This window comes from Lepus europaeus, chromosome 23 (genome assembly GCF_033115175.1).
Source record: "Lepus europaeus isolate LE1 chromosome 23, mLepTim1.pri, whole genome shotgun sequence".
NCBI classification, from domain to species: Eukaryota; Metazoa; Chordata; class Mammalia; order Lagomorpha; family Leporidae; genus Lepus; species Lepus europaeus.
In genome coordinates this window covers 23,878,828-23,902,858 of record NC_084849.1, presented here as the reverse complement: position 1 = coordinate 23,902,858, position 24,031 = coordinate 23,878,828, and the positions used below count along the sequence as shown (strand labels likewise).

The 24,031-nt window shown below is 61.1% G+C and overlaps 1 protein-coding gene across 4 annotated transcripts; it reads right to left on the bottom strand.

Annotated features, from left to right (window-relative positions):
* Positions 1-514: 514 nt before the first annotated feature.
* PATZ1 (POZ/BTB and AT hook containing zinc finger 1) lies at positions 515-17,874 on the bottom strand. Of its 4 annotated transcripts, none has more exons than XM_062181945.1 (5): positions 16,288-17,874; positions 14,869-14,932; positions 9,227-9,398; positions 3,465-3,602; positions 515-2,001 (listed from the first exon to the last, which is right to left on the bottom strand). In XM_062181945.1, the coding sequence occupies exons 1-5, from the start codon at positions 17,556-17,558 to the stop codon at positions 1,583-1,585; spliced, it is 2,064 nt and encodes a 687-aa protein (XP_062037929.1). In that variant the 5' UTR covers positions 17,559-17,874; the 3' UTR covers positions 515-1,582. The 4 variants fall into 4 exon arrangements, with proteins under 4 accessions (XP_062037929.1, XP_062037926.1, XP_062037927.1 ...); XM_062181943.1 differs by having other exon boundaries at positions 1,875-2,001; positions 3,465-3,537; XM_062181942.1 differs by lacking the exon at positions 3,465-3,602.
* Positions 17,875-24,031: the final 6,157 nt, after the last annotated feature.

Here is a 24,031-nt window from a genome sequence, read left to right as displayed (position 1 = left end):
CCATCCATTCTCCATTCTCCACTACTAGGCAAGTCCTTTATGTCAGGTGGGTAACACGGGGACAGGGAAATATTCACGTTGCACGTGGGACATGAGGATTTTCTCCCCGCCCGTGGCCCTCCTTAGGTCCTAACCAGCTGGCTATGTTGGGTCCCTTCTAATTCCAGGTATCTTCCCTCAAACTCATCCTCACACCTTCCTGTCCATCTTCCCGTTGTCACCACCCCCTCACCTTGCCCAGTCAGTCCCTCCTGTTAACGGGCAACAAGGGCACCTCGCTCATCGCTGTATCCCAGGGCCTGAAACCGTGCCTGGCACACAAGGAGTGGATATTCTTAAGAAATGTATGAATCCTAGCAGCCAGGTATTCAGTGGGAACACCCCCGTCATCCCCAGTGGAACTGGTTCAGTGAAGCGCCAGAGAGGTCTCCTGGAATCCTGTCCCCACCCGGGTCCCAAAGGCCACCCCCCCCCCACTCCAGCTGAAAAACGGGACTCTGGGGAGCAGGTGGAGTAAGGTACTAACGCTTTTAATACAGTCTGATCAGATCAATGCACATCACTCTTGCGTTGACACAGCCCAGCTACACAACGTCCCTCCCTGCTGGCTCCGGTGCCTTCCTGGCTTCCAACAGCACTAGAATTCCCTATCTCCCTGACCAGACTGGCATTCTTTTAAATTTTGCATAAAACTATTTCTTCCATAGACTTCAAACAATCAACTAGCCAAGTTAATTATGGTACATCTAAACAAAGTTGGATACTAACCCTAACGTGACTGCGGTTTACAAGAGCTCTGTATCACCTGTGGTAGCTTTCAGTAGCAATTCACTACAACTGGTCCTAAAAAATAATAACAACAATAATAATAATTAGAGAATTCAAACCCAACAGCAAGTTGAATGGTTAAGATCTTGTGAGAACTGGAATTTGGGGTGGGGTGTCCTCAATAGCTGAGCTTGTCCTAGCAGCAAAATGTTGGCCACCAAGCAGGGCTCAGGAGGGTCTGGGCCCTCAAGGCCAAGGGCTGAGCTCAGAGGGGCTCTTAGAGGACGCTCACCCCGTGGTCCGTGGGATGCTGCAGGCTTCCGGCTTCCTTAAAAGCAGCTGGGTATCAAGGTGTAAATGGGTGGAGACCCTACTGTGGTTTCTTTTGGAGGATATGGGAAAGGGGAATGAGGAATCCGAGAAGTAGGCGGAGACCAAAACCACCGAGGTCCCAGAATGCCATGGGGTTTGGGTTTGGGATTGGGGTCGCTAAGAACTGAGCACCAGGAATTCCAGCTTCCACCTCTTAAGAGAAAGCGGGACTGGTGTTGCCATGGAGGCACGTGTAGTGTTGTCCACCCTCGTCCCATACCGGATCTTGCAGACATTTCTGCTGAGTATCAGATGAGAATCTATTCCTAAAGGCCACTGGGGGAGTGGGTGGCAGAAAGGGAATGGGGCTAGGGCTGGGTGGGCGGGCAAAAACGAAGAAAAACCTCTCAGCTACAGAACTCAAAGACATCGCTTCCCTCCGCATTCACAGCATTTCTCAGCCGGCCCCGATGGCGGTCTCCATGGGGACGCAGCGCCTGCCTCACTTCCCTTCCGGCCCCATGGGCTGCTGGTCTACCTCAGGATCTACCAGGGATGACGCAAACGCCGACTGGACGATCTGGAACCCGAAGGACTCGAGGAGAGACATGTTCTGCTGTGGAGAGAAAGGCGAGCCGAGAGCAGGGCCCAGGTCCCCCAGAGGGCCCCCGAGCGCTCGGACGTGCACCTTCTGGATGTGTTTGTTCAAGTAGGATTTGGAGCGGAAGAAGCTCCCACACTCGGGGCACGGGTACTTCTTCTCCCCGTCGGACTCCATCTTGTTTTTGGGGACCGCCATGTCACAGGAGAAAGAGCCGTTGGCGCTCTGCTTCTCTGGCGTCTTCAGGTCACTGGCATCTGAGAGGTCACCGTAGGAGTCAGAGCTCTCAATCGGATCCTGATGTGAGCATTTCTGGCCTTCTACAGAAACAAAAAAGAACAAAAAAACAAAACACAGAGGAGAGAATGAGGCCAGGTTCTGGAGGTGCCCCCTCCTGGAGGGGTCATGAGGGGCCAGCTCACAGGCCTGTGGGGGCAGCCGATGGCCGTCCACTGCCCTGGCAGAACCCACGGAGGTTCAGCTGGTCTGGGAGCCTGGAGGGCCTACAGGGGGTGACATAGCAGGGCCCGGGGGCCACCAGCCTCCCTCGCCGTGGACTCTTCATGCAGGTGCATGTGTGCCGCTCACCATCGTCTCGGCCTACTTCAGGAAGGGGGTACGGAGAGGTGACCTCAACTGCTTCTGTCTAGAACAGCTCCTAGGTGCCTCTTGTATGCCTCTGGTTGTGAAAACAGCTGTTCTGATGACCCCAACCAGGTCCATCAGTGGCCTCATCTCCTGGCACCGGACAAGCTGTACCAGACCAAGGTAGGCAGAATCAGCCATGAAGTCCTTGACCCAGGAAGACTCCATGGCGGCTCAGACAGAAGTCAGTCCTTGTCCTTTTCCAAACACAAGCCCTACCACTGCTGCCTTCCTCCTGCCAAAACCCATCCAGGGCCATGCAGCCAAAGAACAGAGATTAAGAGCAACTCTGAACAACTCGTCAGCTGGGTGTCCCCACCCAGGGCCCAGGACAAGCTGGGCTGAGACAACCCTCACGGCTGTGCCTTGCACAGCCCACACTGGAGTCCTCTGCCAACCAGCAGCCTCCTGCCTGGGTCCAGCCAGCCATGCCGGGAAGGGAGGTCTGTGATGGGAGCATGGAGCATGCCATCTCTGCCGTCTCCACCATCTGCCGACCCCTGGCCTCACCCCCGCGGCGGCAACAACAAGACACACCAGAGAACAACCCGAATCAGCAAGTGAAGGTGGGCTGGGGAGGTCTCTGCAAACCAACTCCGAGTCAGAGGCAGTCAGGTAGCTCACGTATTGCCATGCATCTCACAAACGCAGCCAGAGGCTCCTAAGATCGGGCAGCTCACAGCAACCAACCAGCCCCGTGGCAGGAGAAGCCAGCCACTGGCTTCCACCACTCACGGGGTCCAAGGAGAAGAAAGCATCGAGCAGCAGCTGCACACTGTCCTACAGGGTGACAGGCAGCGGACAGCCCCGAGGGACGCGTCATGCAGGACTCCCCGTCTTGCCCTGGGCCTGGGGCGTCCCTGCGGGGCTCCTGACGCTGGGGGCTGGCCAGGAGGAAGGAAGAAAGGCTGGGGAAGAGGAGGCAGGGGCTAGATCTCAGCAGTGCCCGGAAGCCTCGCTCTCTGCCCTACTGGAGTGAGACACCCGCTGTGACTGGTCCTGGAGGCCACTGCCGCTCAGATCTCCGAGCCTCCTCGAGGCAGCCAGAAAGCTGCCAGCCTCCCCCCCACACCCGGCCCAGCGCCCCCACAACACAGTCTGCGCAGAAAAGCAAAGTGCAGAGCAAGGGGTCGCTTGCCTTTGTTGCCATAGGTCCTGGCGCAGTGGAACGCTGCTCCCCCATTCGGGATGGGCTCCTGGTGCCTGGAGACCTGGGGAAGGGGAACACCGTGGTGGGTTTTAACATGGACCTTTAAGTAGGAGGCAGAGGAGAAACCTAAACAAGACAAAAGGAGATGAGATCCCGCGGCCAGCAAGAGGTACCTCTCTGCTTCCCCCACGCCTCTCCTCTGGCCGTTCTGGCTAGCATCCCAGGTTAGCTGCACCTAGAAGGGACCCTTTCCTGGGCTCAAACACCACTACAGCCACAGGAGCCACGTGGCCCAGGGTGGAGGGTGGCACTGCCCACAAATCGGCTTCTCCGAAGAGCCCACTCTGCACAGCTGTGGTGAGAGGCCCAGGCCAGCCGCCTGGCTCCTGCTAGGGCCAGAGGCCAGAGGCCAAAGGCCTCGGGCTAGTAACAGGTGGTCTGAGTGGGTGTTCCACAGCCCCAGGTCAGCCGCAGGACCACTCAGGAATGTGGTCAGACAAGCGCACTGCCTGCCTAGCCCTTGTAAAACCAGGTGGAGGAAAAGCAACTCCCCAGGCAACGCCTCCAGGGTCTCCCTTCTTCCACCTGTTTGGATGTGCTCTGTGTTGCTCACTGTCACCTTCAGAATAACTGGGTTTGGCAACTATTTAGTCCTTTTGAAGAATAGCAACAAAGATAGGAAGTTAAGAGTCGTGGCACATGGACATGTCTCACTCCTGGTGGTCTTTTTTGTTCACTTTTGAACACATCCACCAGGCTCACTTAGAGAAAAAGAAGCAAAGGTGATCTTTGTCTTTCTTTTGGGGTAGCAGCAGGCCAGCCATCCTGGAACTGCTCCGGCCCCATCGCCCTGGTCGCTTCAGTTTGAGCCATGAGATCTCAGGCTGGGAAAAGCAGACCTTGGGGCAACTTCCATAGCACCAGGGAGTCCACGGATGAGCGAAGAGGAGGCCAGTACAAGGATTCTGGTGCCCTGGGTGTCCCAGGGTGGGAGTGCGCCACTGAACCCCTCCACCGTCAAGGAAGAGAAAGTGCCTTTAGCAGGAGCCACGTGGAGTGCCAGTGCCCTAATCCACTCCAGATGGAGTTCATACGGCCTCAGGTCCTTCCGCTCCCCCTCAAAATGACACAGGGTGACAGTGAGATCCACCGTCCCAGGGCCAGAGGCTGGCAAGTAGCGCGCAGTGTCTGCACGTGCCTCACTGTAAGAAGCTGGAGTCCGCGTGGCGTTCTGAACGCCGCTGGAGCTGTAATAAAGGTTTGCCCTTTTAGCAAGCCAGACTGGTTGGGGTGGGGTGGGGGTGGGGGCTAGGGCCCAGCACACTGCACATGCTGCTCTGTAGAATTCCCCGACACCCTGTGTGTTGGGAATTACTGTACCAGTTTTATAGATGAGGAAACAAACATGAAGCCTTAGTAACTTCAGTCACGTGTGCAGCCACTAGGTAGCAGGGCCTGGACTCCAACCCCAGGACCCAGGTGCTGGGGTTGGCCCTTTAACCACGGGGAGGGCCCTCCATTGCATCTATGTCTTGGCCCTGGGCCCTGGAAACATCCCCTGGAGTCTGCACTAGGTTTCATTATCATCAACTCATGTATTTGTCATGTTACTGGTGGGCTAGGAAGGCAGCTGCTGGCAGACAGAGGGCTGGCCCGTGGGAAACATATTTAACAGACCCTCCCCTGATGGCGGCAGCCGGGGCTCTGGAGGGAAGTGTGGCATCAGGCCGACTTTCCTTCCTTTCCCAGCACAGCCACTTAACAGATCTGCTTGGACCACATGCCAGTGTCCTGCCCTGCCCGCTACAGTGAGCTGTCCCGTGCTGTGACCAAAGTGGTCTGCTTGGAGCTGATTGGGGGGGACAGAGTAGCCTGAGAGGACCCCGCATAAACAATCCTAAGAGGGAGGCTACAGTCAGGAACCCAGTGGACGAAGTGAATGGGAAAAAGGCTCTCAGCACTGCTCCTTTGGGGTGGGGCTGTAAGACCCCAAATACCAAGGAGAACCAGGGATGCCGGCCCTTGGCAACCAGCACAGACAGCGGAACTTTCTGCCACTTTAGAAAGGAATTTTTTCTTTCATTTTTAGCCTCTTGTGGAGTCTACGGGAGTGTGAAGCCCTCCCCATGGCATGCCGACGCAGGTCCGCTGCAATCAGAGGAGGCAGGAGGGAAGGGAGAGCGCCAGGAATTACTGTATTTACTCCTTGTGGGGAGTGCTATGCCAATGGAAAATATAGAAGATGCTTAATAAAAACTTGCCACGTTTTCCTGAAAAACAGCCTGAGGACACGTGGCTGGGTCCTCTCGACCGTACCCAGCTGCAGAATGTACTATCTATAGCAGAACGACTTGGCAGGACGGCAGGAGTGGATCCACAGCTGCCACTTACAGCTCGTATTTAAACACAGAGCAACTCAGCACCCACGTGTCGGGACGAAACAGACGCTGAGCTTCGGAGCAGAACACGTCTTTGAAGCCAGACGTATGTAGCCGGAATTCTAAACTTCCCCGCCCATTCACCACCGATTAACCACGGGCCGAACAGGCAGCGTGGTCCAGGCACCCATGCGTCGGGGATGCAGAGCACACACAGGACTGCCGCCACGCGTGATCAGCTGCCTGCCTCTCCCTGCCCCTCACTTGTGTTCTCCTGCCTGGGCACCTGCAGTCTGCGCTCCAGGAGCAAATTCTCCTGGGGAAGGTTTCCATCCGTGCAGGGGTCAGGATCTGCCTTCTCCTGGTCCAAACCTCCAGCCCTGCTGGGTGTGCGTCAGCCCGGGGGGGGGGGGGGGGCACAGGCTGCCTGTGTCCCCCCACTTACACACTCAACTCTGACTGGGGAGAGACCTTCCCCTACCTTTCCAGCTCTGATGTTTGAGCCCCACTGCCTCTGTCAGAGGCGGATTTCCAATAAGCTGACCCTCTTCCCCAGTCCAGGGCCCGTGCGCATATGTAAGGCCCTGCTACAGAATCTAAAACTGGGGCTGGCGTTGTGGTGTAGCAAGTGAAGCTGCTGCCTGTGGTGCCAGCACACCACATGGGTGCCAGTTCACGTCCTGGCACGTCTTGGTTGCTCTTCTTCCAACCCAGCTCCCTGCTAATGCGCCGGGAAAACTGGGGAGGAATGGTCAAGTCCTTGGGCCCCTTCACCCACGTGGGAGACATGGATGAAGCTCCTGGCTCCTGGCTTTGGCCTGGCCCAGCCCTAGCTGTTGCAGCCATCTGGAGAGTGTACCAGCAGATAGAAGACCTCTCTCTGTCTCTCCCCTCCCTCTCTGTAACTTCGACCTTCAAATAAATAAGTTAATTTTTAAAAACCTATCAGGATTGAAGGATTTCAGAGGCACCTATAAGTTCACCCAATCTAAATATTTTCTGTCGTTGGTAAGATTTACTTATTTGAAAGTCAGAGTTACAGAGAGAGATCTTCCATCCGCTGGTTCACCTGCCAGATGGCCGCAACAGATGGGGCTGGGCCAGGCCCAAGACAGCAGCCAGGAGCTTCTTCCTGGTCTCCCACGTGAGGGCAGGGGCCCATGCACTTGGGCCGTCCTCTGCTGCCTTTCCCACACCATGAGCAGAGAACTGGATTGAAAGTGGAGCACCTGGGACTCAAACCGGTGCCCATATGGGACGCCAGCATCATGGTGGTGGCTTTACCGGCTACGCCGCAACGCCAGGCCCACTCTCTGCAGACGGCTGACATTCAGTATTTGCTTGAAACCTTGCACGGATAAGAACATCCATTTATCCACACAATTCGCCGTGTTCAGCAGGGCAGACGACGACACAGAGCCTCGGCATTCTGACGCCGAGGCCTCAACGTCTTAGGCACCCTGAAAAAACCTTAATTCTGTTCCGAGAAAACTGCCTTCGCCTGCGTCCTCCCCGCCCCTCTGCCCTACCCACTTTGGTCTCTTCTGTGTGTGCCTCGGAGCTGAGTCCAGAGGCGAACCCGCTCCCGCTCCTCTGAGGAAGACAGCCCTTGTCTTCCTTCTGAGCCGCCAGCACGGGTTGGCTGGCCCACAGCTCTCTGTGGTCTTCTTGGAGGAGTGGGACCCCTTGCTTGGGTGACTCGGACTGCGTCAGCTTTTCAGAGAAGAGGCGGGCTTTGGTTTTACACTTCCGGATGCCCCCACCCCCGCCTCCTGTCCCACAGCCTGTGGCAGCTGCTCAAGTCCTCTCTAGCAGCCCTCAGCTGAGAAGAACTGCTGGGCGGGGTGGCTGGCTTCACCCCGTCAGCGGTCTCCTAACTGGATCCCTGAACGCCAGCACTGACAACCTGACCTGGTGGCACGTCACGGCCAAGCTGGCGTCAGCTGGGGTGCTGTCAGGAAGCCAGGTCGGGGGAAGCAAGGCTAGAAGCCAGCTTTTTCTAGGGCTCAGGCAGTGCTGCTCAAGATGGTTCTGCTAACCCCCCCTGCACCAAAGCCCGCCCACCGCTTGCCACCCAGCGAAGCTCTGACTTGTAACACGGGACACGTGGCTTAACCCGTTCTAATCATCACCTTGCCGTTTTGACATCCAGTGGCCTTCAAGTGTGCAATCCTAGGGAGACCCAGGGCCAGCATGCCAAGGACTCTGAGCCCCTCCGCAGTGTCCCTCCGCCGGGGACATGGAGAACGCACAGGCACCCAAGAATCCCAGCCACGCTCTGCAAGGGTGTTACGCCTGGTCCGAACCGGAGGGCCAGAGATGGGTTCCTTCCTAACGTTGTCACAGACTGCAAGGATGCCACCCCTGAAGTGTGCAGCGCCTCATGCTTCCAAGAATTCCCCCACCATGTCTCTTGGGATCTTTGTGACAACCTTGTGAGCTGGGGAAGGGGGGTGTTCACAACCCCACTGGAGGGATGGAGAAATGGAGACTTAGAAAAGGAAGAGCTCAAAGTCACAGAGAGACTAAACCCAGGGTCTCCTGACCCACTGGGCCATACCCGAGATTTCCAGAAGCACCGGGCCAAGAGGGCCCCAGGAGATAAGGAAACACGGCAGTGTCCCCGACTGGCCAAAGCAGGCATGTCGCGCACAAGCGTCCTCGCCCCCAGCCACGCAGCTGCCCCGACCTCCTTCCACACAGACACAAGACGAGCCTCCTTCCCTGGTGCTGCTTGCAAAACAACACACCTCCAACACTTCCAACAGCCAACCAGACCCGGCCGAAGCTCGGCGACAGGCCTGGCGTTCATCCAACGCGTCACCACTGCCACAGCTAAGACAACCGGCCAGGCTGACCTCGCCCTCGGGCACACTGCCTCGCTCGGAGCACCGTCCACCTCCTCTCTCACAAGGCCGCCGTCCACCTGAGTCCCAACTGTGCTAAGCAGTGTCTGTCCCTTGTTCATCTCCAGGCCTGACCTCCTTCCTCGGCCGAACTTCATGCGCCAGTGAATCAGCCAGCAAAAGCTGCCAAGCAGGTGCCCTCGACCCCCACGCCGGGAGCGACTGAGCCCCTCACCAACCGCGGAGCTCGGAGGCGTCTGCAGAACACGCGCATCCTGCCTCCTGGGCAACAGGTGTGTCACGGGACCAAGCGCGGGAACAGCCTCTCCTCGTGTTGCCGCCTGCTGGTCTCCTGGGACCTCCTGTTCCGAGCACCTCAAGCTCCTCGGGAAGGCAGGGCTGACAAACAGCTGGCTGGACTCAGTGGGAAGACGGGGCCGTGCGATGAGTGGAGGCTGAGGCAGGGCGGTCGGGACTCCCCGGGCCTCCCATGCAAGCCCAGGCCCGTCCTCTGCGGGCGGATTACCTCGGTTACAGATACTGCAGAAGCTGCCGGGCCCCTCGCTGTGCTTCTTCAGGTGGTCTGCCATGTAGGCCGCCCGCAGGTACTTCCCACACACCTGGCAGGGCACCTTGTCCTCGTGGCAGGCCAGGTGGGAGCGCAGACGGTCTCGGGTGGCGAAAGAAGCATTGCAGGTCTGAGGGCAGAGAGGAAAACAGGGTGAGGCGAAAGTCGGCAGCACCCCGCGCCGATCCCCCACCAAGGGCACCGCGTTCCTGGCCACCGCGTGCACCACCCGCGCGAGTGTGGCTCAGGTCTGCTCCTACATCTGAGTTACAATGACGGGCTCTAGGTGGCTACCAAAGACAGGGCCAGGACACAGCAAGCTTGGTTCTGTGCTTCTGTATGAAGCAAAGAGCCGGATGCTAATTCATCGGGAACGTCAGGAAGCAGCTTGAGGCGCACGGGCTTCCAGTGAATCCACAGATGGGTTCTGGGCGCGTACATGAGTCTCCCTGTCCTCCACCCCTGGGCTTCCTCTAGTTGCTTTAGACCGCTAACTCAGTGTATTCGTTTCATTCAAAAGCGATATTGGTCTTGACCACGCAAAGCAGAAAGGAAAGACGACAGAACAAAGCAGCGAGAGAGCGCTTCTTCGTGTTTTTGCGAGTTTGAATCTAAGAAGTATTCCACACAACGACAGGTCGATGCTGCTAATGTGGGAATTCAGAGAGCAAGGGCCAGAGGCTCCGAGAGCAGCTGTGAGATGTGCAGCTGGGGGAGTGCTGGCACTGAGCGGGATGACGGCACCACCCCGCGTGGCCGGGCAGGCGCCATGCTTGGCCCGTCAGTGGCTCTTCTCAGGCAGTGAGATGATTTGGGGAGGGAGGCCCCAGGTGCCCAGGTGCTTCCTATCACCTGAGGACCTGACTGTATCTCTCAACATCTCCGCTGGGGCTGGCAAAGGCCCCCGGCCTGGGGGACACAGAATGTTGGGAAAGCCCTGAGACGTGCTGAACCTGGGGTCTCAAGCTGCGTTGGTCCCAAGGAGGGGCTTTGGGCGTTCTAGTCAACTTTGACGCACTGCTCTTCTCTCTGTGTGTATGCGAATGCGCTTTTACTGTTTTCAGAACGTAAGAGAAAGCAACGTTCACCTTGAAGCATGTTAAGAACCTACACCCCAGAAACGTGCCGCGCGGAGCTGCCCTGCGCCCTGACACAGCAGATCCCGAGAACGTCTGCCTGCTGTCGCCCACCTACCATCTTCCACCCGTCTCCTGACTTCACAGCCACAGCGAGGTCACACGCACACCCGCGGTGGAGGTAGGCCAGCCACTGCCGGCCGCGCCCACCCCAGATTCCCGGGCGCTAGCACAGGCCTTGCCGTCCCCACTCACTGTCCTCCGAAGTCAACACTACAGCGTCGAACAGAGCCACTCACGCTACGGAAACGCCGCTTCTGTTCTCAACGTGCGGCTTATTCCTCTGCCAAATGAGGAAGCTCACTGTAGAAAGTGAACTGGCCCACAGCACAAGAGACTCAGCCCCCGGGGAGAGCCACACCCAAACACACAGGCCCCCCTGCGGCGGCCAGTATGGCCAAGTCTTCTACCCATCTCCCCGCTTTCTGGAGGTGTTCTTAGCTTTCCCAATTTACAGCTAGGCAAACGGAGGCCCTGACGGGACACAGGAGAGCTGCCCTGAGCACAGTGTACTTGTTGGCCAGGACTCCCCTGTCAGAGAGCCAGCAAGCTTTCTACAGGGAAAATCCACCAGCTAGGGGATTCCTAAAGCTCACGGACACGTGGCCTCACGGCCAAGGGGTGGGGGCTGTTGGTCAGACCCCCATGATCCAAGATAGGCCACAGGAGGAACACTCAGAATCTCCCCCCAAAGCCTACCAGCCTTCAACCAGAGCAAGGGCTGAGAGGGGTACACCTGCCGGTTTATCCCGGAGCAAGAGCTGGCCTGACGACCCGAGGACCACCCCTCCAGTGGTGAGAGGGCGCGTACCCCAAGCTGCAGAAAGGAAGCAGCACGGCCCCCGCGCACTCGGGATCCGGTCTCCCGAGGCGGCCCAGCAGTCCCCAGAGGGCTGGGGAAGGGGCGCCTGTTCCCCGTGCCAGCCTCCTTTTGGGATCTGCCCCCTCGAGGCTTGGCCCGTCACACTTTGCTACGTAGAGATGCCAGCCAGCCAGCCCCCGAGGATCCCCAAGCGGATTACCCATTTGGGGATTAGCGAAGCAAAATGAAAATCCCAGACCAGGCAGGTCTCCCTGCCCCGCCCTCCGCTGATCACCACCCCAGGAATGAAAGCTAACTTCGCCTGAGCAAAAGTAATCAGGACTGGAAATCGTTGCTGGGGATGGGGAAGAAGCCACAAACACAACCAGCACCTTCGCTGTGCTGCCAAGCCCGGCTGTGGGGATCATGAAGTTCCTCGTGCCAGGAGTGGCCCGCAGTGGCCGGCGGCCCCCAGACTTTCTGGGGAAACCGCATTGGAGTCTTGGCCTACCGGAGATTCAGACGGCACAGAGCGGGAAAGAGCCTGGTCCCGCGCCCGACGAGAGAGGGAAGGGCCCCGAGGGAAAGCCGATCTCAGAGAAGCGGACACCCAGAACCCCCAGGCTGGGGCCACGCGGGAGAAACGCAGTCGGAGAAAACAGAGGGGGAGCCAGCAGCAGCACCCTCCGGCTGCCCACGGTGCTCAGACCGGCTCCCTGCCCGAGCCTGGGTCATCCTCACTCGGCACTGCACCCAGGCACCCTCCCCTCCCAGACTTCCTGCAGCTTTCCTTCCAAGGCTTGAGCAACTTGGGAAGGAGGCCCAGAGGGCACCAAGGACACGAGTCCACACCCCCGCCCCCGGGCCTCTGAAGTCTGGCAGCCTCCTCCCACCGCCCTGGAGAAGAAAATGGAAAGGGTGTCAAGTCCAGCCCCAGGAGTCGGGCTGGCCCCCTGCTTCTTGAGCCTTTGCACACCTCAGCTCTTTGTCTAACCAGCCCCAGAGAGGGAGGGCCACGGGAGAGCCCTGCACTGCTCCAGCCCCTTGGGCTCGGGCTGAGCCCCGTGTGCGACCCTGTCCCGGCCCACGGAGCTGGTAAATCCAGACGTGTCCAGGGCCCATGCAGGACACTCAGGCCAAGCCCCAGGAAGTCTCTGCCAAGCCTGATGCTCCCTTCCCCCACACTCGGGGAGGCCTTTGCACCCCAGTTGTGGCGCCCGTCTCGGGAACCAGCTCCTCTGGGAAGCGGCTGCGAGGATGGCTTGTCCCCAGCCAGCCAGGGGCCCAAGGAACCCACTTCCAGAGCTCGCTACCATCTGGCCAACCCCAGATGCTTTCTGCAGGCCACACCATGCCAGACAGCCACCCTGCTGTGGAACCCAGCCCAGCACACCTGGCCGGCCCACCAGGAGCCTGAGCGCCCGCGTGTCCTCACCCGCCGGGCCCGTTAGGAGAGTGTTCCGGCCACGGGCCAGAGAGTCTGTGAGAGTGTGGAGAAGGGCAGAACAGGAGTGGGCTCGGACACTGGGGACAATGTCAGTGTTATGACACAGACCAAGGACAAAACACACAAAGCCTCAAATGTTAGAATGAAAACTTTTATCATCACTCCTGTTCTCCCCGCAGAGCCTGTGGGGACTAAGGGGCACACCAGTGGGATCCGAGGAGGGGGTCTACATCTGTTTTACCAGCCCCCAAAGCCCAGTACAAAGCTACTGGGTAGGTTAGTTCCTGAGCGCACCTGCTAAAAAAAACTTCCAAATCACCGAAGTGTAACTCACTAGGCAGCAAGGACAGCAAGACCTGTTCTGGGCGGGAAAGGGAGCGGGCAGCACGGGCTGACCCCAGCTGGGGCCGCGCCAGGGGCTTCTCTGGAGGCAGAGTCACATGCAGAGCGGGGGGAGGGTGGCCAGGCCCCACTCCAGACACACGAGGGAAGGGCGAGCAGACAGGCCGGTGGCTTAGCTCCAGGAAAGCGCCAACCTCGAGATCCCCCAGGCAAGGACAGGCGTCCCGGGGGTACGGTCTGTTAAGGGGTGCAGTGGCAGAGGGAGGCAGAGAGCCTAGAAAGACACTTGGAGGCTTTGGGGGTGGGACCTAGACGGAGCTCCTTGGTCCTTCCTTCCCGGGACCCTGCGCTGGGGGAGACCCCAAGTCACCCAAGGAGGACCTGGGCATGGTGGGCAGGAACCACCCTAATGGCTGGCCTCTCCCAAAAGCAGGGGTCTCAGGCCACGCACCAGTCCCGTTCCCTGTCACCAGAAACCCTCTCCAAGGAGATGCAGACTAGCCTACAGGCCACTGAGTAAAGGCCCTGTTGCCCTCTGGGGCGGTCCAGCCCTGCCTCAGATATCCCGGCGGGGCTGGGCAGAAGAGGGCGTTGCTGGAGTGTGCTGGGCCCAGGTTTTCAAGGGCTGGGAATGACTTTTTTAGAGAAAGGGGGAAGGCGGTGTCAGGAACCGAATGGGACGACCTCCACAAAGCTGGCTGGGCAAAGTCCCATGCTGGCAGGTCGCTAGGAAGAGGTTCCAGGGGCGGCAGGCCGCTGCTGCTCCCAACCCACACCTGGAAAAAGGGCAGAGAGTGCAGGTTACCCTCCCAGGCCACCGGGCGCACCCCCACTGCCCTCTGGGCTCCGCCTAGCCTGCCCGGGCTGCTCAGCAACTACCTGGGAGGGTCGCAACGTGCCCTGTGATGAGAGAGTCAGATAGAGGCATCGAGGCAAGCCAGAGCCCAGCAGGCCCTCCCTGGAGGCCGCCTGGCCTGGAGTCTGTGGACAGCGTCTAAGCCCGACCCCTGGGGCTCCAGCACATACAGGCTTGCCCCAACCCTCCCCTCCTGCCGTCAACAGGGTCAGCAGAAGCAGGCGTTGCCCTACCAGAAGCGGTAGTGAGCGCCCCACAACCCTGTCTTGGCCTCAGCTGCCAAGAACCTGGCACGAAAGAAGGGAAAGATTGAGAAGAGAGAAGCCTGTTTCCCATCGATCGGCAAAGGAATGCCCAGTAGCCAGGGGAGGAAACTTAAATTTCTGGGAGGCCGGCAAGGTACCCGGATACTGGTCAAGGAGGCAGACCAAGGCTGAGAACCTGCTGCCACGCACGGTGCTCGTGCGAAGAGGACACGGCCTTGCACTCCGTGGCTCAGTAGCACGCCTGTGCCTGGAGGTGACAACCCCCACTCCCCACCTCCTGCGGCCCCTGCTGCCTTGTGCCCTGAGCTGAGCTGAGGCGCTCCATCTTGGGTCAGACAAGGGAAACGCGGTGGGCTGGACGACCAAACCTTGCACTCCCTACAAACTGCTGGGCAGCGGCAGCCAGGCCCGGAGGGGTGCCAGGCCCCCAAGGACGGCATCTGTGGCCACGTGGCCCGCCATCCAAGGGGCCGGCAGACGCCAGGAGAGGAAAGCCAAGCAACAGAGCGCAGACGAAGAGAGGGTGGGAACCCCGACCAAGCAACCAGGAAGGAGGGGACGTCAGCCTGGGGGAGTGGGGCTGGGGGAGGAGAACAAAGGAGAGCCGAGGGAGGGTGGAGGGACAGTGTGGGGAGGTGTGCGAAGCGGTGGTCAGCCGGGCTGGGCCCCGGCACACGCGGCAGCTCGCTCACGGCCGCGGCTGTGAGCATCATTCTCTTCCAGCCCATCTCTGCCCTGGCCCGGCCCCTACCTGACACTTGTGAGGCCGCTCAGAGGTGTGCACCTGCTTGATATGTCCATTCAAGTGGTCAGGCCTGGAAAAGACAGAACCAAGAAGGACTTTAGAACAAGACAGTCAAAGCTGGGGCCCAAACTTGCCCAGACACCCCCACCGCCACCTTTCTCTTTCTCCTTCTGTCTCCCCCACCCCCGCATGACAAAGACAAAGTCACCACCAGGCCTTGGCTGCACAGGCCCAGGCCCCTGGGCCCTGGTTTTCTCTGGAGGCGGAAGGGAAGGGATTGTCTGTGATCTTGCCTACCCACCCCCTCCATACCCTCCAGCAGAAACTCAAAGATTTCTGGGACCGGAGGCAGTGGCTTTAGAAAGAGACAGGGCTGCCTGCTGCAGGCTTTCTGGGAGGGTGTGTGTGTGTGTGTGTGTGTGACTCATTGTCCAGACTAAAGCCCCTTAGAAACTCAGCGCTCCCCTCCCCCAGCCTCTCCCGCCATGGCAGCCAATGAATGCGGCCCGGATGGAATTCAGTCCCCAGAGGCCAGCGATGGAGCCTCGCGTCCCCCAGCTGGGCTGTTAAGCCAGATGCCCGCCTGAGCAGGTGGGCAGGGGTTGCCTGACCGGTAGGACTGGTTCCTGGGGGGGGGGGGGGGCCTCTGAGGGAGCTCTCCATCCCTAGGTTCATACACACAAGGTGCCTGGTGTTCAAGTTAAAACCAGCCTTTTCCTCTGAACATACCCGGAGAAAAACAAAACCACCTCAGCCCCTGGACCAATCTTCTGTCCCCGGTCGGGCTCACTAGAAAGTCAGTCTCCCCCACCCCCTCCTCTCAGATCGCCACGGGGGATCTGTGGGCGCACTTAGCCACCAGGTAGGAACACATCAAAGGCTTCAGTGCTGAGAGCGGCTCCGTATCCCTCATCCCCAGGGTCATGTGAGGGGCAAAGCCCGAGGCGACTGATCCTGGGTCACCCAAGCTCCGTGCTGGGGGGCCTGGCGCCTCCGGAGTGCAGGAGTCCCACATGCACTTGTCCCAGCCCCTCCCTCGGCAGCCATTCAAGCGGGGAAAGTCGCAGGAGGAGCCCAGCCTCCCGCCCCCAGAGGGGGCCCCACGCCTGGTGCCGGAAACACAAAGGGAGCCCGGGGAGAAGAATGGCCGAGGCCTGGTGGCTCCGGCCTGAGGAATCCGGCCCCTTGCCACAGGCCCCAAGGAGCAGAAACAGTGAGGGGCACGCCTGGAGCCACAGAACTTCCCCCGAGGGAAGAGAAGGCCGCTCTGGGCCACACCACCTCCCAAGCCAGGGAACTGGAAACACTACCCCGAAACCTGCCACGGTTTTCCGTAAGGCCAGCCGAGCCCGACACACAGACCCTCGTCCAGATCCTAGCAAGCAGCCGGGGCCGGGCAGGGGCGGGGGAGGGCGCCGTCCTCACCTGGAGAAGCCTTTCCCACAGCTCTGGCAGATGTAGGGCTTGCCCACGGACCCGTCGTGGGAGCGCACGTGGTAGGACATGCGGTCTTTCCTCTTGAACCGAAGCCCACACACAGGGCAAGAGTAGGGCTTCTCCCCGGAGTGGGACAGCTTGTGCCGGTTGAGATGGTACACGTCGCGGAAGATCTTGCCGCAGATATCACAGGCCACCTGCTTCCTGGTCCGGCTCCTCTTGCGGGGGCCATCAGGGTCCTCAGAGATGGGTAGCCCATTCTCGCCCAGCCTCGGAGGAGGGAGGTCAATGTAGCCCAGCTGGAGGCTGGTGACCCCGTGCTGGGCCTCGTGCTGCCGGAGCCGGTTGGCATCGGTGAATACCTTCCCGCACAGGCCACATGGGAGGATGCCCGCCTCCCTCAGGCCCCCTGGGGACCCGAACATGGAGTCCAGCAGGTTGGCCTTCCTTGGGCGGCCCCGGCCTCGCTTGCCAGTCAGGGGAGGGGCACTGGATGCCACATTGGGGAATGGGGACGTCAGCAGCTGGGGGGACAGGGGTCCAGCCACCATGGGCAAGCGGTCCACCCCAGGGAGCACAGGCAGGGAGGCCTGGCCCGCGATGGCCGCGCCAGCCGCCCGCGCCGCCTCCTCCTCGGGCTGCATGCTGCCTGCGATGCCATTGCTGTTGGCCGCTAAGGCTGCCCCATTGGTCATGTCCAAAGGGAAGCCCAAGTCCGAGGTCCCAGGGGGGCGGAAGAGCATGATGTCGGCGCGGGCGGGGGGCACGAGGATCTGCACGTTGGACTGTTTGATGACTTCCTGGCAGATCTCAATGACCGACCTCATGAGCAGGAACTTGGCGGCGGTCATCAGCTCGGGGAAGCTCTCCAGGCGCACCACGATGCGGGACGTGTAAGCGAAGTCCAGGATGTCCCCGAACACCTTGGAGCTGATGGTGTGCATCTCCAGCTCCCGGCTGCCCCCCGCTCCGCCGCCAGGGGCTGCCGCCGCGCCCCCCACGTCGGCGGGACCCCCGTCCGCAGCTCCGCCGTCGCCCAGCTGGGCGCTGAACACCGACTCGAAGTACTCGCTGCAGGCGGCCAGCACGGCGCGGTGCGCCGGGAAGCTCTCGTCGCCCACCCGCAGCAGCACGTCGCAGAAGCGCCCGCCGTTCTTGCGCTGCTGGTTTAAGTTGTGCAGCATCTCGGTGCTGTGCCTGCTCACCTGGTAGGTGTAGCAGCCCGACGGGCCGCACGAGGCGTCGTTCACCCGCTCCATGGCCGCCGCCCCCTCCCCACTAGCCGGGCCGCGGCACCTGTCCGCCCCCCCTCCCTTCCCCTAGCAGCCAGAAGCGGGGCGCGGCGGGCGCGGCTACACTCGCTGCACGTGCCGGCTCGGGGCTCTGTCGTCTAGCAGGTGCGCCCCAGCGCACACGCCCCCCGCCCGGAGCGGCCCGTCTAGACTGCGAGGTGCACCACTCCCCACATAGCCGCCCCCACTCCCGCCGGATCGCGCGCTCCTCGCTTCTCCGCCCGCCGGCCTCCCCTCCTCGGTCTACCTTCCGGGGGGTGGGGGTGGGGGGGACGCGGGCGAAGAGGTGCGCCCCTCCTGCAAACGCGGCTGCCACCTCCCCTCCCGCCCGCCAGGCGGCGCCGGCGCGCAGCCAACGGGGGCGCGCGCACTCGGGGCGGAGGAGGACGCCGGGGAGGCGGGGGTGGGGAGGGGGAGGAGGGGGCCGCCGCGCAGGCGCGCGCGCGGACGCGCGCGCTCCGCGGCTTTTCCCGGGCCCGCTGGGGGCGCGCGCTGCGTCCCCTGCAAAGCGCGAGCCGGGGCGGGGGCGCCGGAGCGGCGGAAACAAAAGGCGAAGGCGGCGGCGGCTGGGAGCGCACGGGGGCGGCGGCGCGGGCCCGGTCCCGGGGCCTGGCGGCGGCGGCGGCGGCGGCGAGCAGGCGGCGGCGGCGGCAGGGCGGGCCCTTCCCCGGGCCAGGCGGCGGCGGCGGCGGAGCGGCGGCGAGGCGGCCCCGGGCTCCGTGTGTGCGGAGCGGAGGAAAGATGGCAGCGGCTGCACTTCCTCTTGCACTTTCACCCCTGGGGGGAGGAGAAGGAGGGGGCGATACCAACAACACCCCCCCCTCTCGCTGGCAGGAAAAAAAAAAAAAGAAACGGCGAGCTCGGCGTGGGGGCCCGCGGCGCCCCCTGCCCTGCACGTGCGCGCCCGGATCCCGATCTCGGGCCGCCCGGCGCCGCAAACTTTCCACTTTCTTTGTGCCGAGCGGCCCCCCCCTCACCCAGCCGAGGATGCACGTCCCCCCTTCCCTATTTATACACCCCCCCCGCGGCTCCGCTCCCCCCCGCTTCCTGCCCCCCCTCCCCATTCCCCAGCTCCGCCAATGCTAGCGCAGCCCAAGCCCCCGTCCGGCCCCCGCCTCCCCACCCCGCCCGCGGGGCCGGGGGCTGCAGTCTCGGCCCCCCCGGGCCAATGCAAACGCAGCGCCGAGCCAGCAAACCAGCTCGCACTGCCCTTCCCCTCCCTGCCGAGAGTGGCGGCGAGCGGGCGGGGTGGGGGGGAGAACCGAAGGGTGCAGATCCGGGCCCCCCCCCCCCAAGCCGGCGATGCGCACCCGCAGGTCGGGCGGGCGGCAGCCACCCTTCGGAACCCCAATTTGGTGCGCGAGATCCAGCCCCCACCCCCGCAGAAGTCGCCTGCAGCCGCCTCCCCGCTTCCAAGCCCGGCGAGGGGCCTGGGGTCCTGGCCGGAGGTGGGGGCGGGGGGCGGCAGGCCGGACCGCCAGGGCTGCGGGCTGCACCCCGCACACTGGACCGAGCTGAAGGGGCTGCGCGCCGGGAGAGCGGGCGAGCCGAGCCCAGCGCCCGGCCTCTCCCCGAGACCGGCGCGCTCCGAGCTTTGTGCCCCCGGGGAGCGGGACGGCGACAACACGAGGGCGATGGGGCAGGAGCGGGGATCCCCGCGGGGTGGGGGTGCCGGGGAGAGCCTCCGGGCTGCCCCAAGCCCCGGGCAGCCTCCGGCCGCGGGCCCCCGCTGCCAGGCCCGGCGCTTTGTCCCCGGCCCGCCCGGGGGCTGGTGAAGGGTCGTCCGCCCGGCCGGGAAGCCCTGGGGCCGCCGCCGCCGCCGCGCCGAGCGGCTCGGAGCCCGGAGCTGCGGGCGGTGGAGTGCGGCCGGGAAGTTCCCACAGTCGCAGAGGGAGCGAAGTGCGCGTTCCAAACTTTCCACGGCTCCAAACTGAGCGCTTCCATGAAAAGAAGCGGGGTGCGTGTGTGTGTGCGCGCGTGGAGGGGGAGGGGACGCCGTTCTGGGTATTAGCATGCAAATGCACGGGCCCGGCTTCCAGCTCCGCGCGGGATTCCCACCGCCGCGCGCCCGGCCTCCGGAGGTGGCGTCGCGGCCAGACCCGAGTTCGAATCCGAGACCTCCGCGCCTGGGTCGTGTGTGCTTCCCCCGGGCCTCCCTGGAGCCGGGTCCATTTCCTAACCTGGACACCTGGAGCCGCGGCGCTGGTCCCCGCACGTGATGAGGGAGGGACTCCACGACCAGGGTGCGGCAGAGCCTCCTTATGGGCGCACTCCCCGCCCCCGCGCCCACTAAGGCGCAGTTGGTGTCAAACTGCCGTCGGGAAAGACAAATGGGACAAGTTCCCCGAACCCGGGGGCCGGGAGGTGTGCGCTCCGAACCGAACCGGGGGACGGTGAGTGATGGCGCAGGGCCACACAGGTGGTGGAGGAGCTGGGATTCCCGCCCTTTGGCCTCATTGCCCCTTCCTCACCTGTGGCTCCACGGGAACCAGGAGCAATTCGCCCTCAGTCTGTGATGCTCAGGGAGTAGGGGCCGGGGTCCCTGACGGGCTTCCTTCCAGGGGGCCGGGTTTCACGGAAGGCTGGTAGCAGGATCTTCATCCACGGTGCCCCCAGGAGCACAGCGCCCTTGCGCATTTTTGCACATAGGAAAACCCGAGGCTCCAGGAGCCCACCTTGGGAGAGTGACCAGAGGCGGGTCCAGGTCACAGTTCCAATGCCAGCGCTTCGCTTTTACTCCTGCGTGTAACCTTGGCCGTGTCCCTGTTGCAGGGCAGGGGGCACAGGTCTGTGCCGATCGATCTCTCCATTCCATCCACAACCCTGCCTCCTGTCTTGCCCACCTCCTGACTCCCGGGAATCCACTCCCGTAGCTACTGAGGCTTGGAGGCAGCTTGGAGGCGCGTGATTGCAGGAGGCGTGCCTTTGTTATTATTTATTTAAAAGGCAGAGGGACAGAGCCACAGGCAGCGGATCTCTTCATCTGTTGGTTGGCTCTCCTCAAAATGCCTGCAAACGCTGGGTCTGGACCAAGCCAGGAACTCGGTCTCCCACGCAGGAGGCCGGAACCCAGCTCCTTGAGCGATCACCTGCCGCCTCCCAGGGCTTGCTTCAGCAGGGAGCTTTAACCAGGAGCTTGGGCTCCATGACCCAGGCCTGAGATGTTGCCATCCCAGGCAGCGTCTTGACCACCGCATCAAATGCCCACCCTGAGCCACGTCCTCGCACGCGTGTGTGTGTGTGTGTGAGAGTCGATGGGAAGTTCACATCTCGTGAAAGTCATCACTGTAAGGTGTGTCCTTTAGCAGCACTCACCACATTCCCAAATCTTGGGCAACCAGCGGCTCTCTGAAGCCCCGCCACTCCCAGGGAGAGCTCAGTACCCATGAAGAAGGCACTGCTCGCTGGTCCTCATGTCCCTCCAGTCCCTGGCAACCACCAACTGCACTCCGTCGCTACGCATTCGTCCGCCTGGGAGATTTTGTGTAAGCAGGGATTATAGAATACGGGACCCTTGGGGTCTGGCTGCATGCTCTTAGCGTCCTGCTGTGGCCCGGGCCTGTACTGCGTTCCTTTTTTGGCTGGATCGTATTGCCTCGTATGGACATACCCACCTCTATGCACTCCTCCATTAAGGGCCTTTCGGCTGTTCCAAATAGTGCCGACAGATCGTCTGCGCCCAGGTGGTCACCTGAGTACCTGTGTCCCTTTCTCTTGGACACTTAGCTCTGTGTGTTTGTTAACTTCCTGAGGAACCACCAAGCTCTCTTTCGCATTGGCAACTGCCCCATTTTACATTCCTACCCCGAGGCATCCTTTTGTGAGTAATTTTAAAACTGATCCCACCCCCTACCCCGCATCTTAGGAATGAGCACCCCTGGGCGCAGAGAGGTAAAGTAACTTGTCCATGAGCACCCCTGGGCGCAGAGAGGTAAAGTAACTTGTCTGAGGTCACGAGTAAAAGCAGACTTTTTGGAGCCCCTGGCCTTCCAACACTCAGGGCTTCCCCCTCCGCCCTCCAGACCACCTCGCCTGAGCATCCGTGGATTCGCCCCACAGACCTGTCCATCGGACACCAGCGTGAACCGTGGGGATCCAACTCTTCTCCACTCAGCATCGTTCACAGGGCCCATGGCCATGTCCCCAGGTTCCAGGCCACACCTTGCAAAGCTGCAGAGCCCACAATCCCTGAGCCTCCTGCTGCTGGCCTGTCGGGCCTTCTTCTGTTGCCATGGAAACCACGCACCTCCGTCTTGGCTGCGCACCAGCTGGGCAGCAGATCGGAGAGGATCCTTGTCTCCCAGGCTAAAGCAGCGCTGTCAAGGTCATTTGTTCAGTCCCTGGCTTGGGATTTGTTGAGCACCTACTAAGCACCAGCCTTGCTTGAATCGAATTGAATTCTCAGATGCTAGGGATACAGCAAGGGACAAGCCAGACCACAGACCCAGCTTGCGAGGAGGCCACAGCCTAGAGGAGGAGCCGGGCAGAAATCAAGGAAGCAAATACGGCTTCTGCCCGCCCCCCCTCCCCCAGTTTAAATTCTCCCATCTCTCCAGGTCCTGCTCAAACCCACTTCCCCCGGACCATCCTCTCGAAGAACCCAGATCCGAGCACTAACGCCCCTCAGCTCTCACGGTGCGTTCTGTTGTCTGACTGCAAATGTGATACAGGCATTGCAGGAACTGTAGAAAATGCAGGAAAGCACAAAGAAGAAAATAAAATGATGATGTGTAATTCCACCACCAAGAGGAAGAACTGCCAACCGTCCTTCCTGGTCTCCCCTTCCTACAGATATATACTGTTTCTTTTCTTTTGTAAAGATTTATTTAAAAAGCAGAGTTACAGAGAGAGAGAGAGAGAGAGAGAGAGAGAGAGCTCAATCTTCCATCCATTTGTTCACTCCCCAGTCGGCCACAACAGCTGGGGCTGGATCAGGCTGAAGCCAGGAGACTGGAACTGCATCGGGGTTTCCCACAGCGGGCCAGGTACTCTGGCCATTTTCGCTGCTTTCCCAGGTTCATCAGCAGGCGCGCAATCAGAAGTGGAGCAGCCGGGACTCCAACCTGCACCACAACACTGGCCCCTATTATTTCATTTTTAAGAAGATATAATTGGGGGGGCCCTGTATTTGAGAAGGCAGAGTGAGGCAGAGTGGGAGAGCTCACCCCTCTGCTGGCTCACTCCCCACATCCCTGCAACAGCCGGGCTGGGCCAGCCTGAAGCCAGGAGTCAGGAGCTCCTTCTGGGTCTCCCACGGCAGTGGCAGGAATCCAAGCTCCTGGGCTGTTACCTGCTGCCTGCCGGGCGCACTCGCAGGACTGAAACCCGGGCACCCCAGTATGGAACACAAGCACCCCAGCGGCAGCTCAACCCTCTGTGCCTCAACACACAGCCCTCTTCCCCCACCCCCCCCCAAAAAAAAAAAAAAACTGGATTCATAAATGTACGGCAGATTCCAGGAGAATACTGCGGTCCAGCTGTGGGTGGCAAGAGAGGTCACGCCAGGGAATCCAGACGCTTACATAGGCATGGGATCAAGGGTCACCAAGTCTTGGGGCACAAGGGACAGCTTAGATTTTGCCAGACTTTTTTTTTTTTAATATTTCATTTATTTGAAATGCAGAGTTACAAGAGAGAGAGAAGAAGAGAGAGAAATCTTCCATCTGCTGGTTCACCCCCCAAATGGCTGCAGTGGCCAGAGCTGCAGGAGGAGTGACCAGGTGGGGAAGGGAAAGGGAGGCCCACTGTGTGCTGCAGGCGCCCTCCCCTCGCTCCTGGGACCTCCCCCACACGCTCCTCCTAGAGGATCTGAGGCTGTTGGGGGAGGGGAGAGAGGGCGACTCTAACAGCGAGGTACCCACTTGTGCCAATGGGAAAGCACCTGCCCGCCGTGGCTCTGCTCAGGGGCGGGCTGCGGTTGGCTCCCAGCTGCTGAGTGGCAGGTAGCCTGTGGCATCCATGGCCACGCAAGCAAGAACCCAGCTCAGCCTTGGAGCCAGACAGACACAAGTTCAAGTTCCAGCCCTTGGAGCTTTGGAGGGGGTGCCAGGCGCTCACTGAGTCCCCAGAGGCCTCCTCTGAGGGCGGAATCTTTGTCCTGTGTTCATGGGGGAGGCTCCTGGTTGCTACCAGCCTGCGCCAGTAAGAGGAGGGGTGGGCACGGGGGAGGGGTCCTCGCTGGCCACCGCAGCCTGGCCCTGTCCTTGACCACTGGGTTCCCTTTGCGCCCTGGGAGAATGTGCACCTCCTCCACTCCCTCCCCCTGGAGGCCCAGCCCCTGGAGCCTAGTCAGGGGTTCCTGTCTCCTGCCCCCTCCCCGCCCATCTCAGCCCCTCCGAGCTGCGGTCTCAGCAGCCTGGCAGAGGCCCGGCGGGCCCTGGTTTATCAGCAGCCTTGTTTCCTGTCTCTGTGTTGCCAGCAGCAGGGACCTTAGCTCGCTT

Coding starts and splice junctions, on each gene's coding strand:
- PATZ1 (XM_062181945.1), bottom strand. CDS start 17,558: ATGGAGCGGGTGAACGACGCCTCGTGCGGCCCGTCGGGCTGCTACACC. Junction 14,933..16,287: donor TGTGGGAAAGGCTTCTCCAG/GTGAGGACGGCG, acceptor TGTCTTTTCCAG/GCCTGACCACTTGAATGGAC. Junction 9,399..14,868: donor AGCGGCCTCACAAGTGTCAG/GTAGGGGCCGGG, acceptor CTCTGCCCTCAG/ACCTGCAATGCTTCTTTCGC.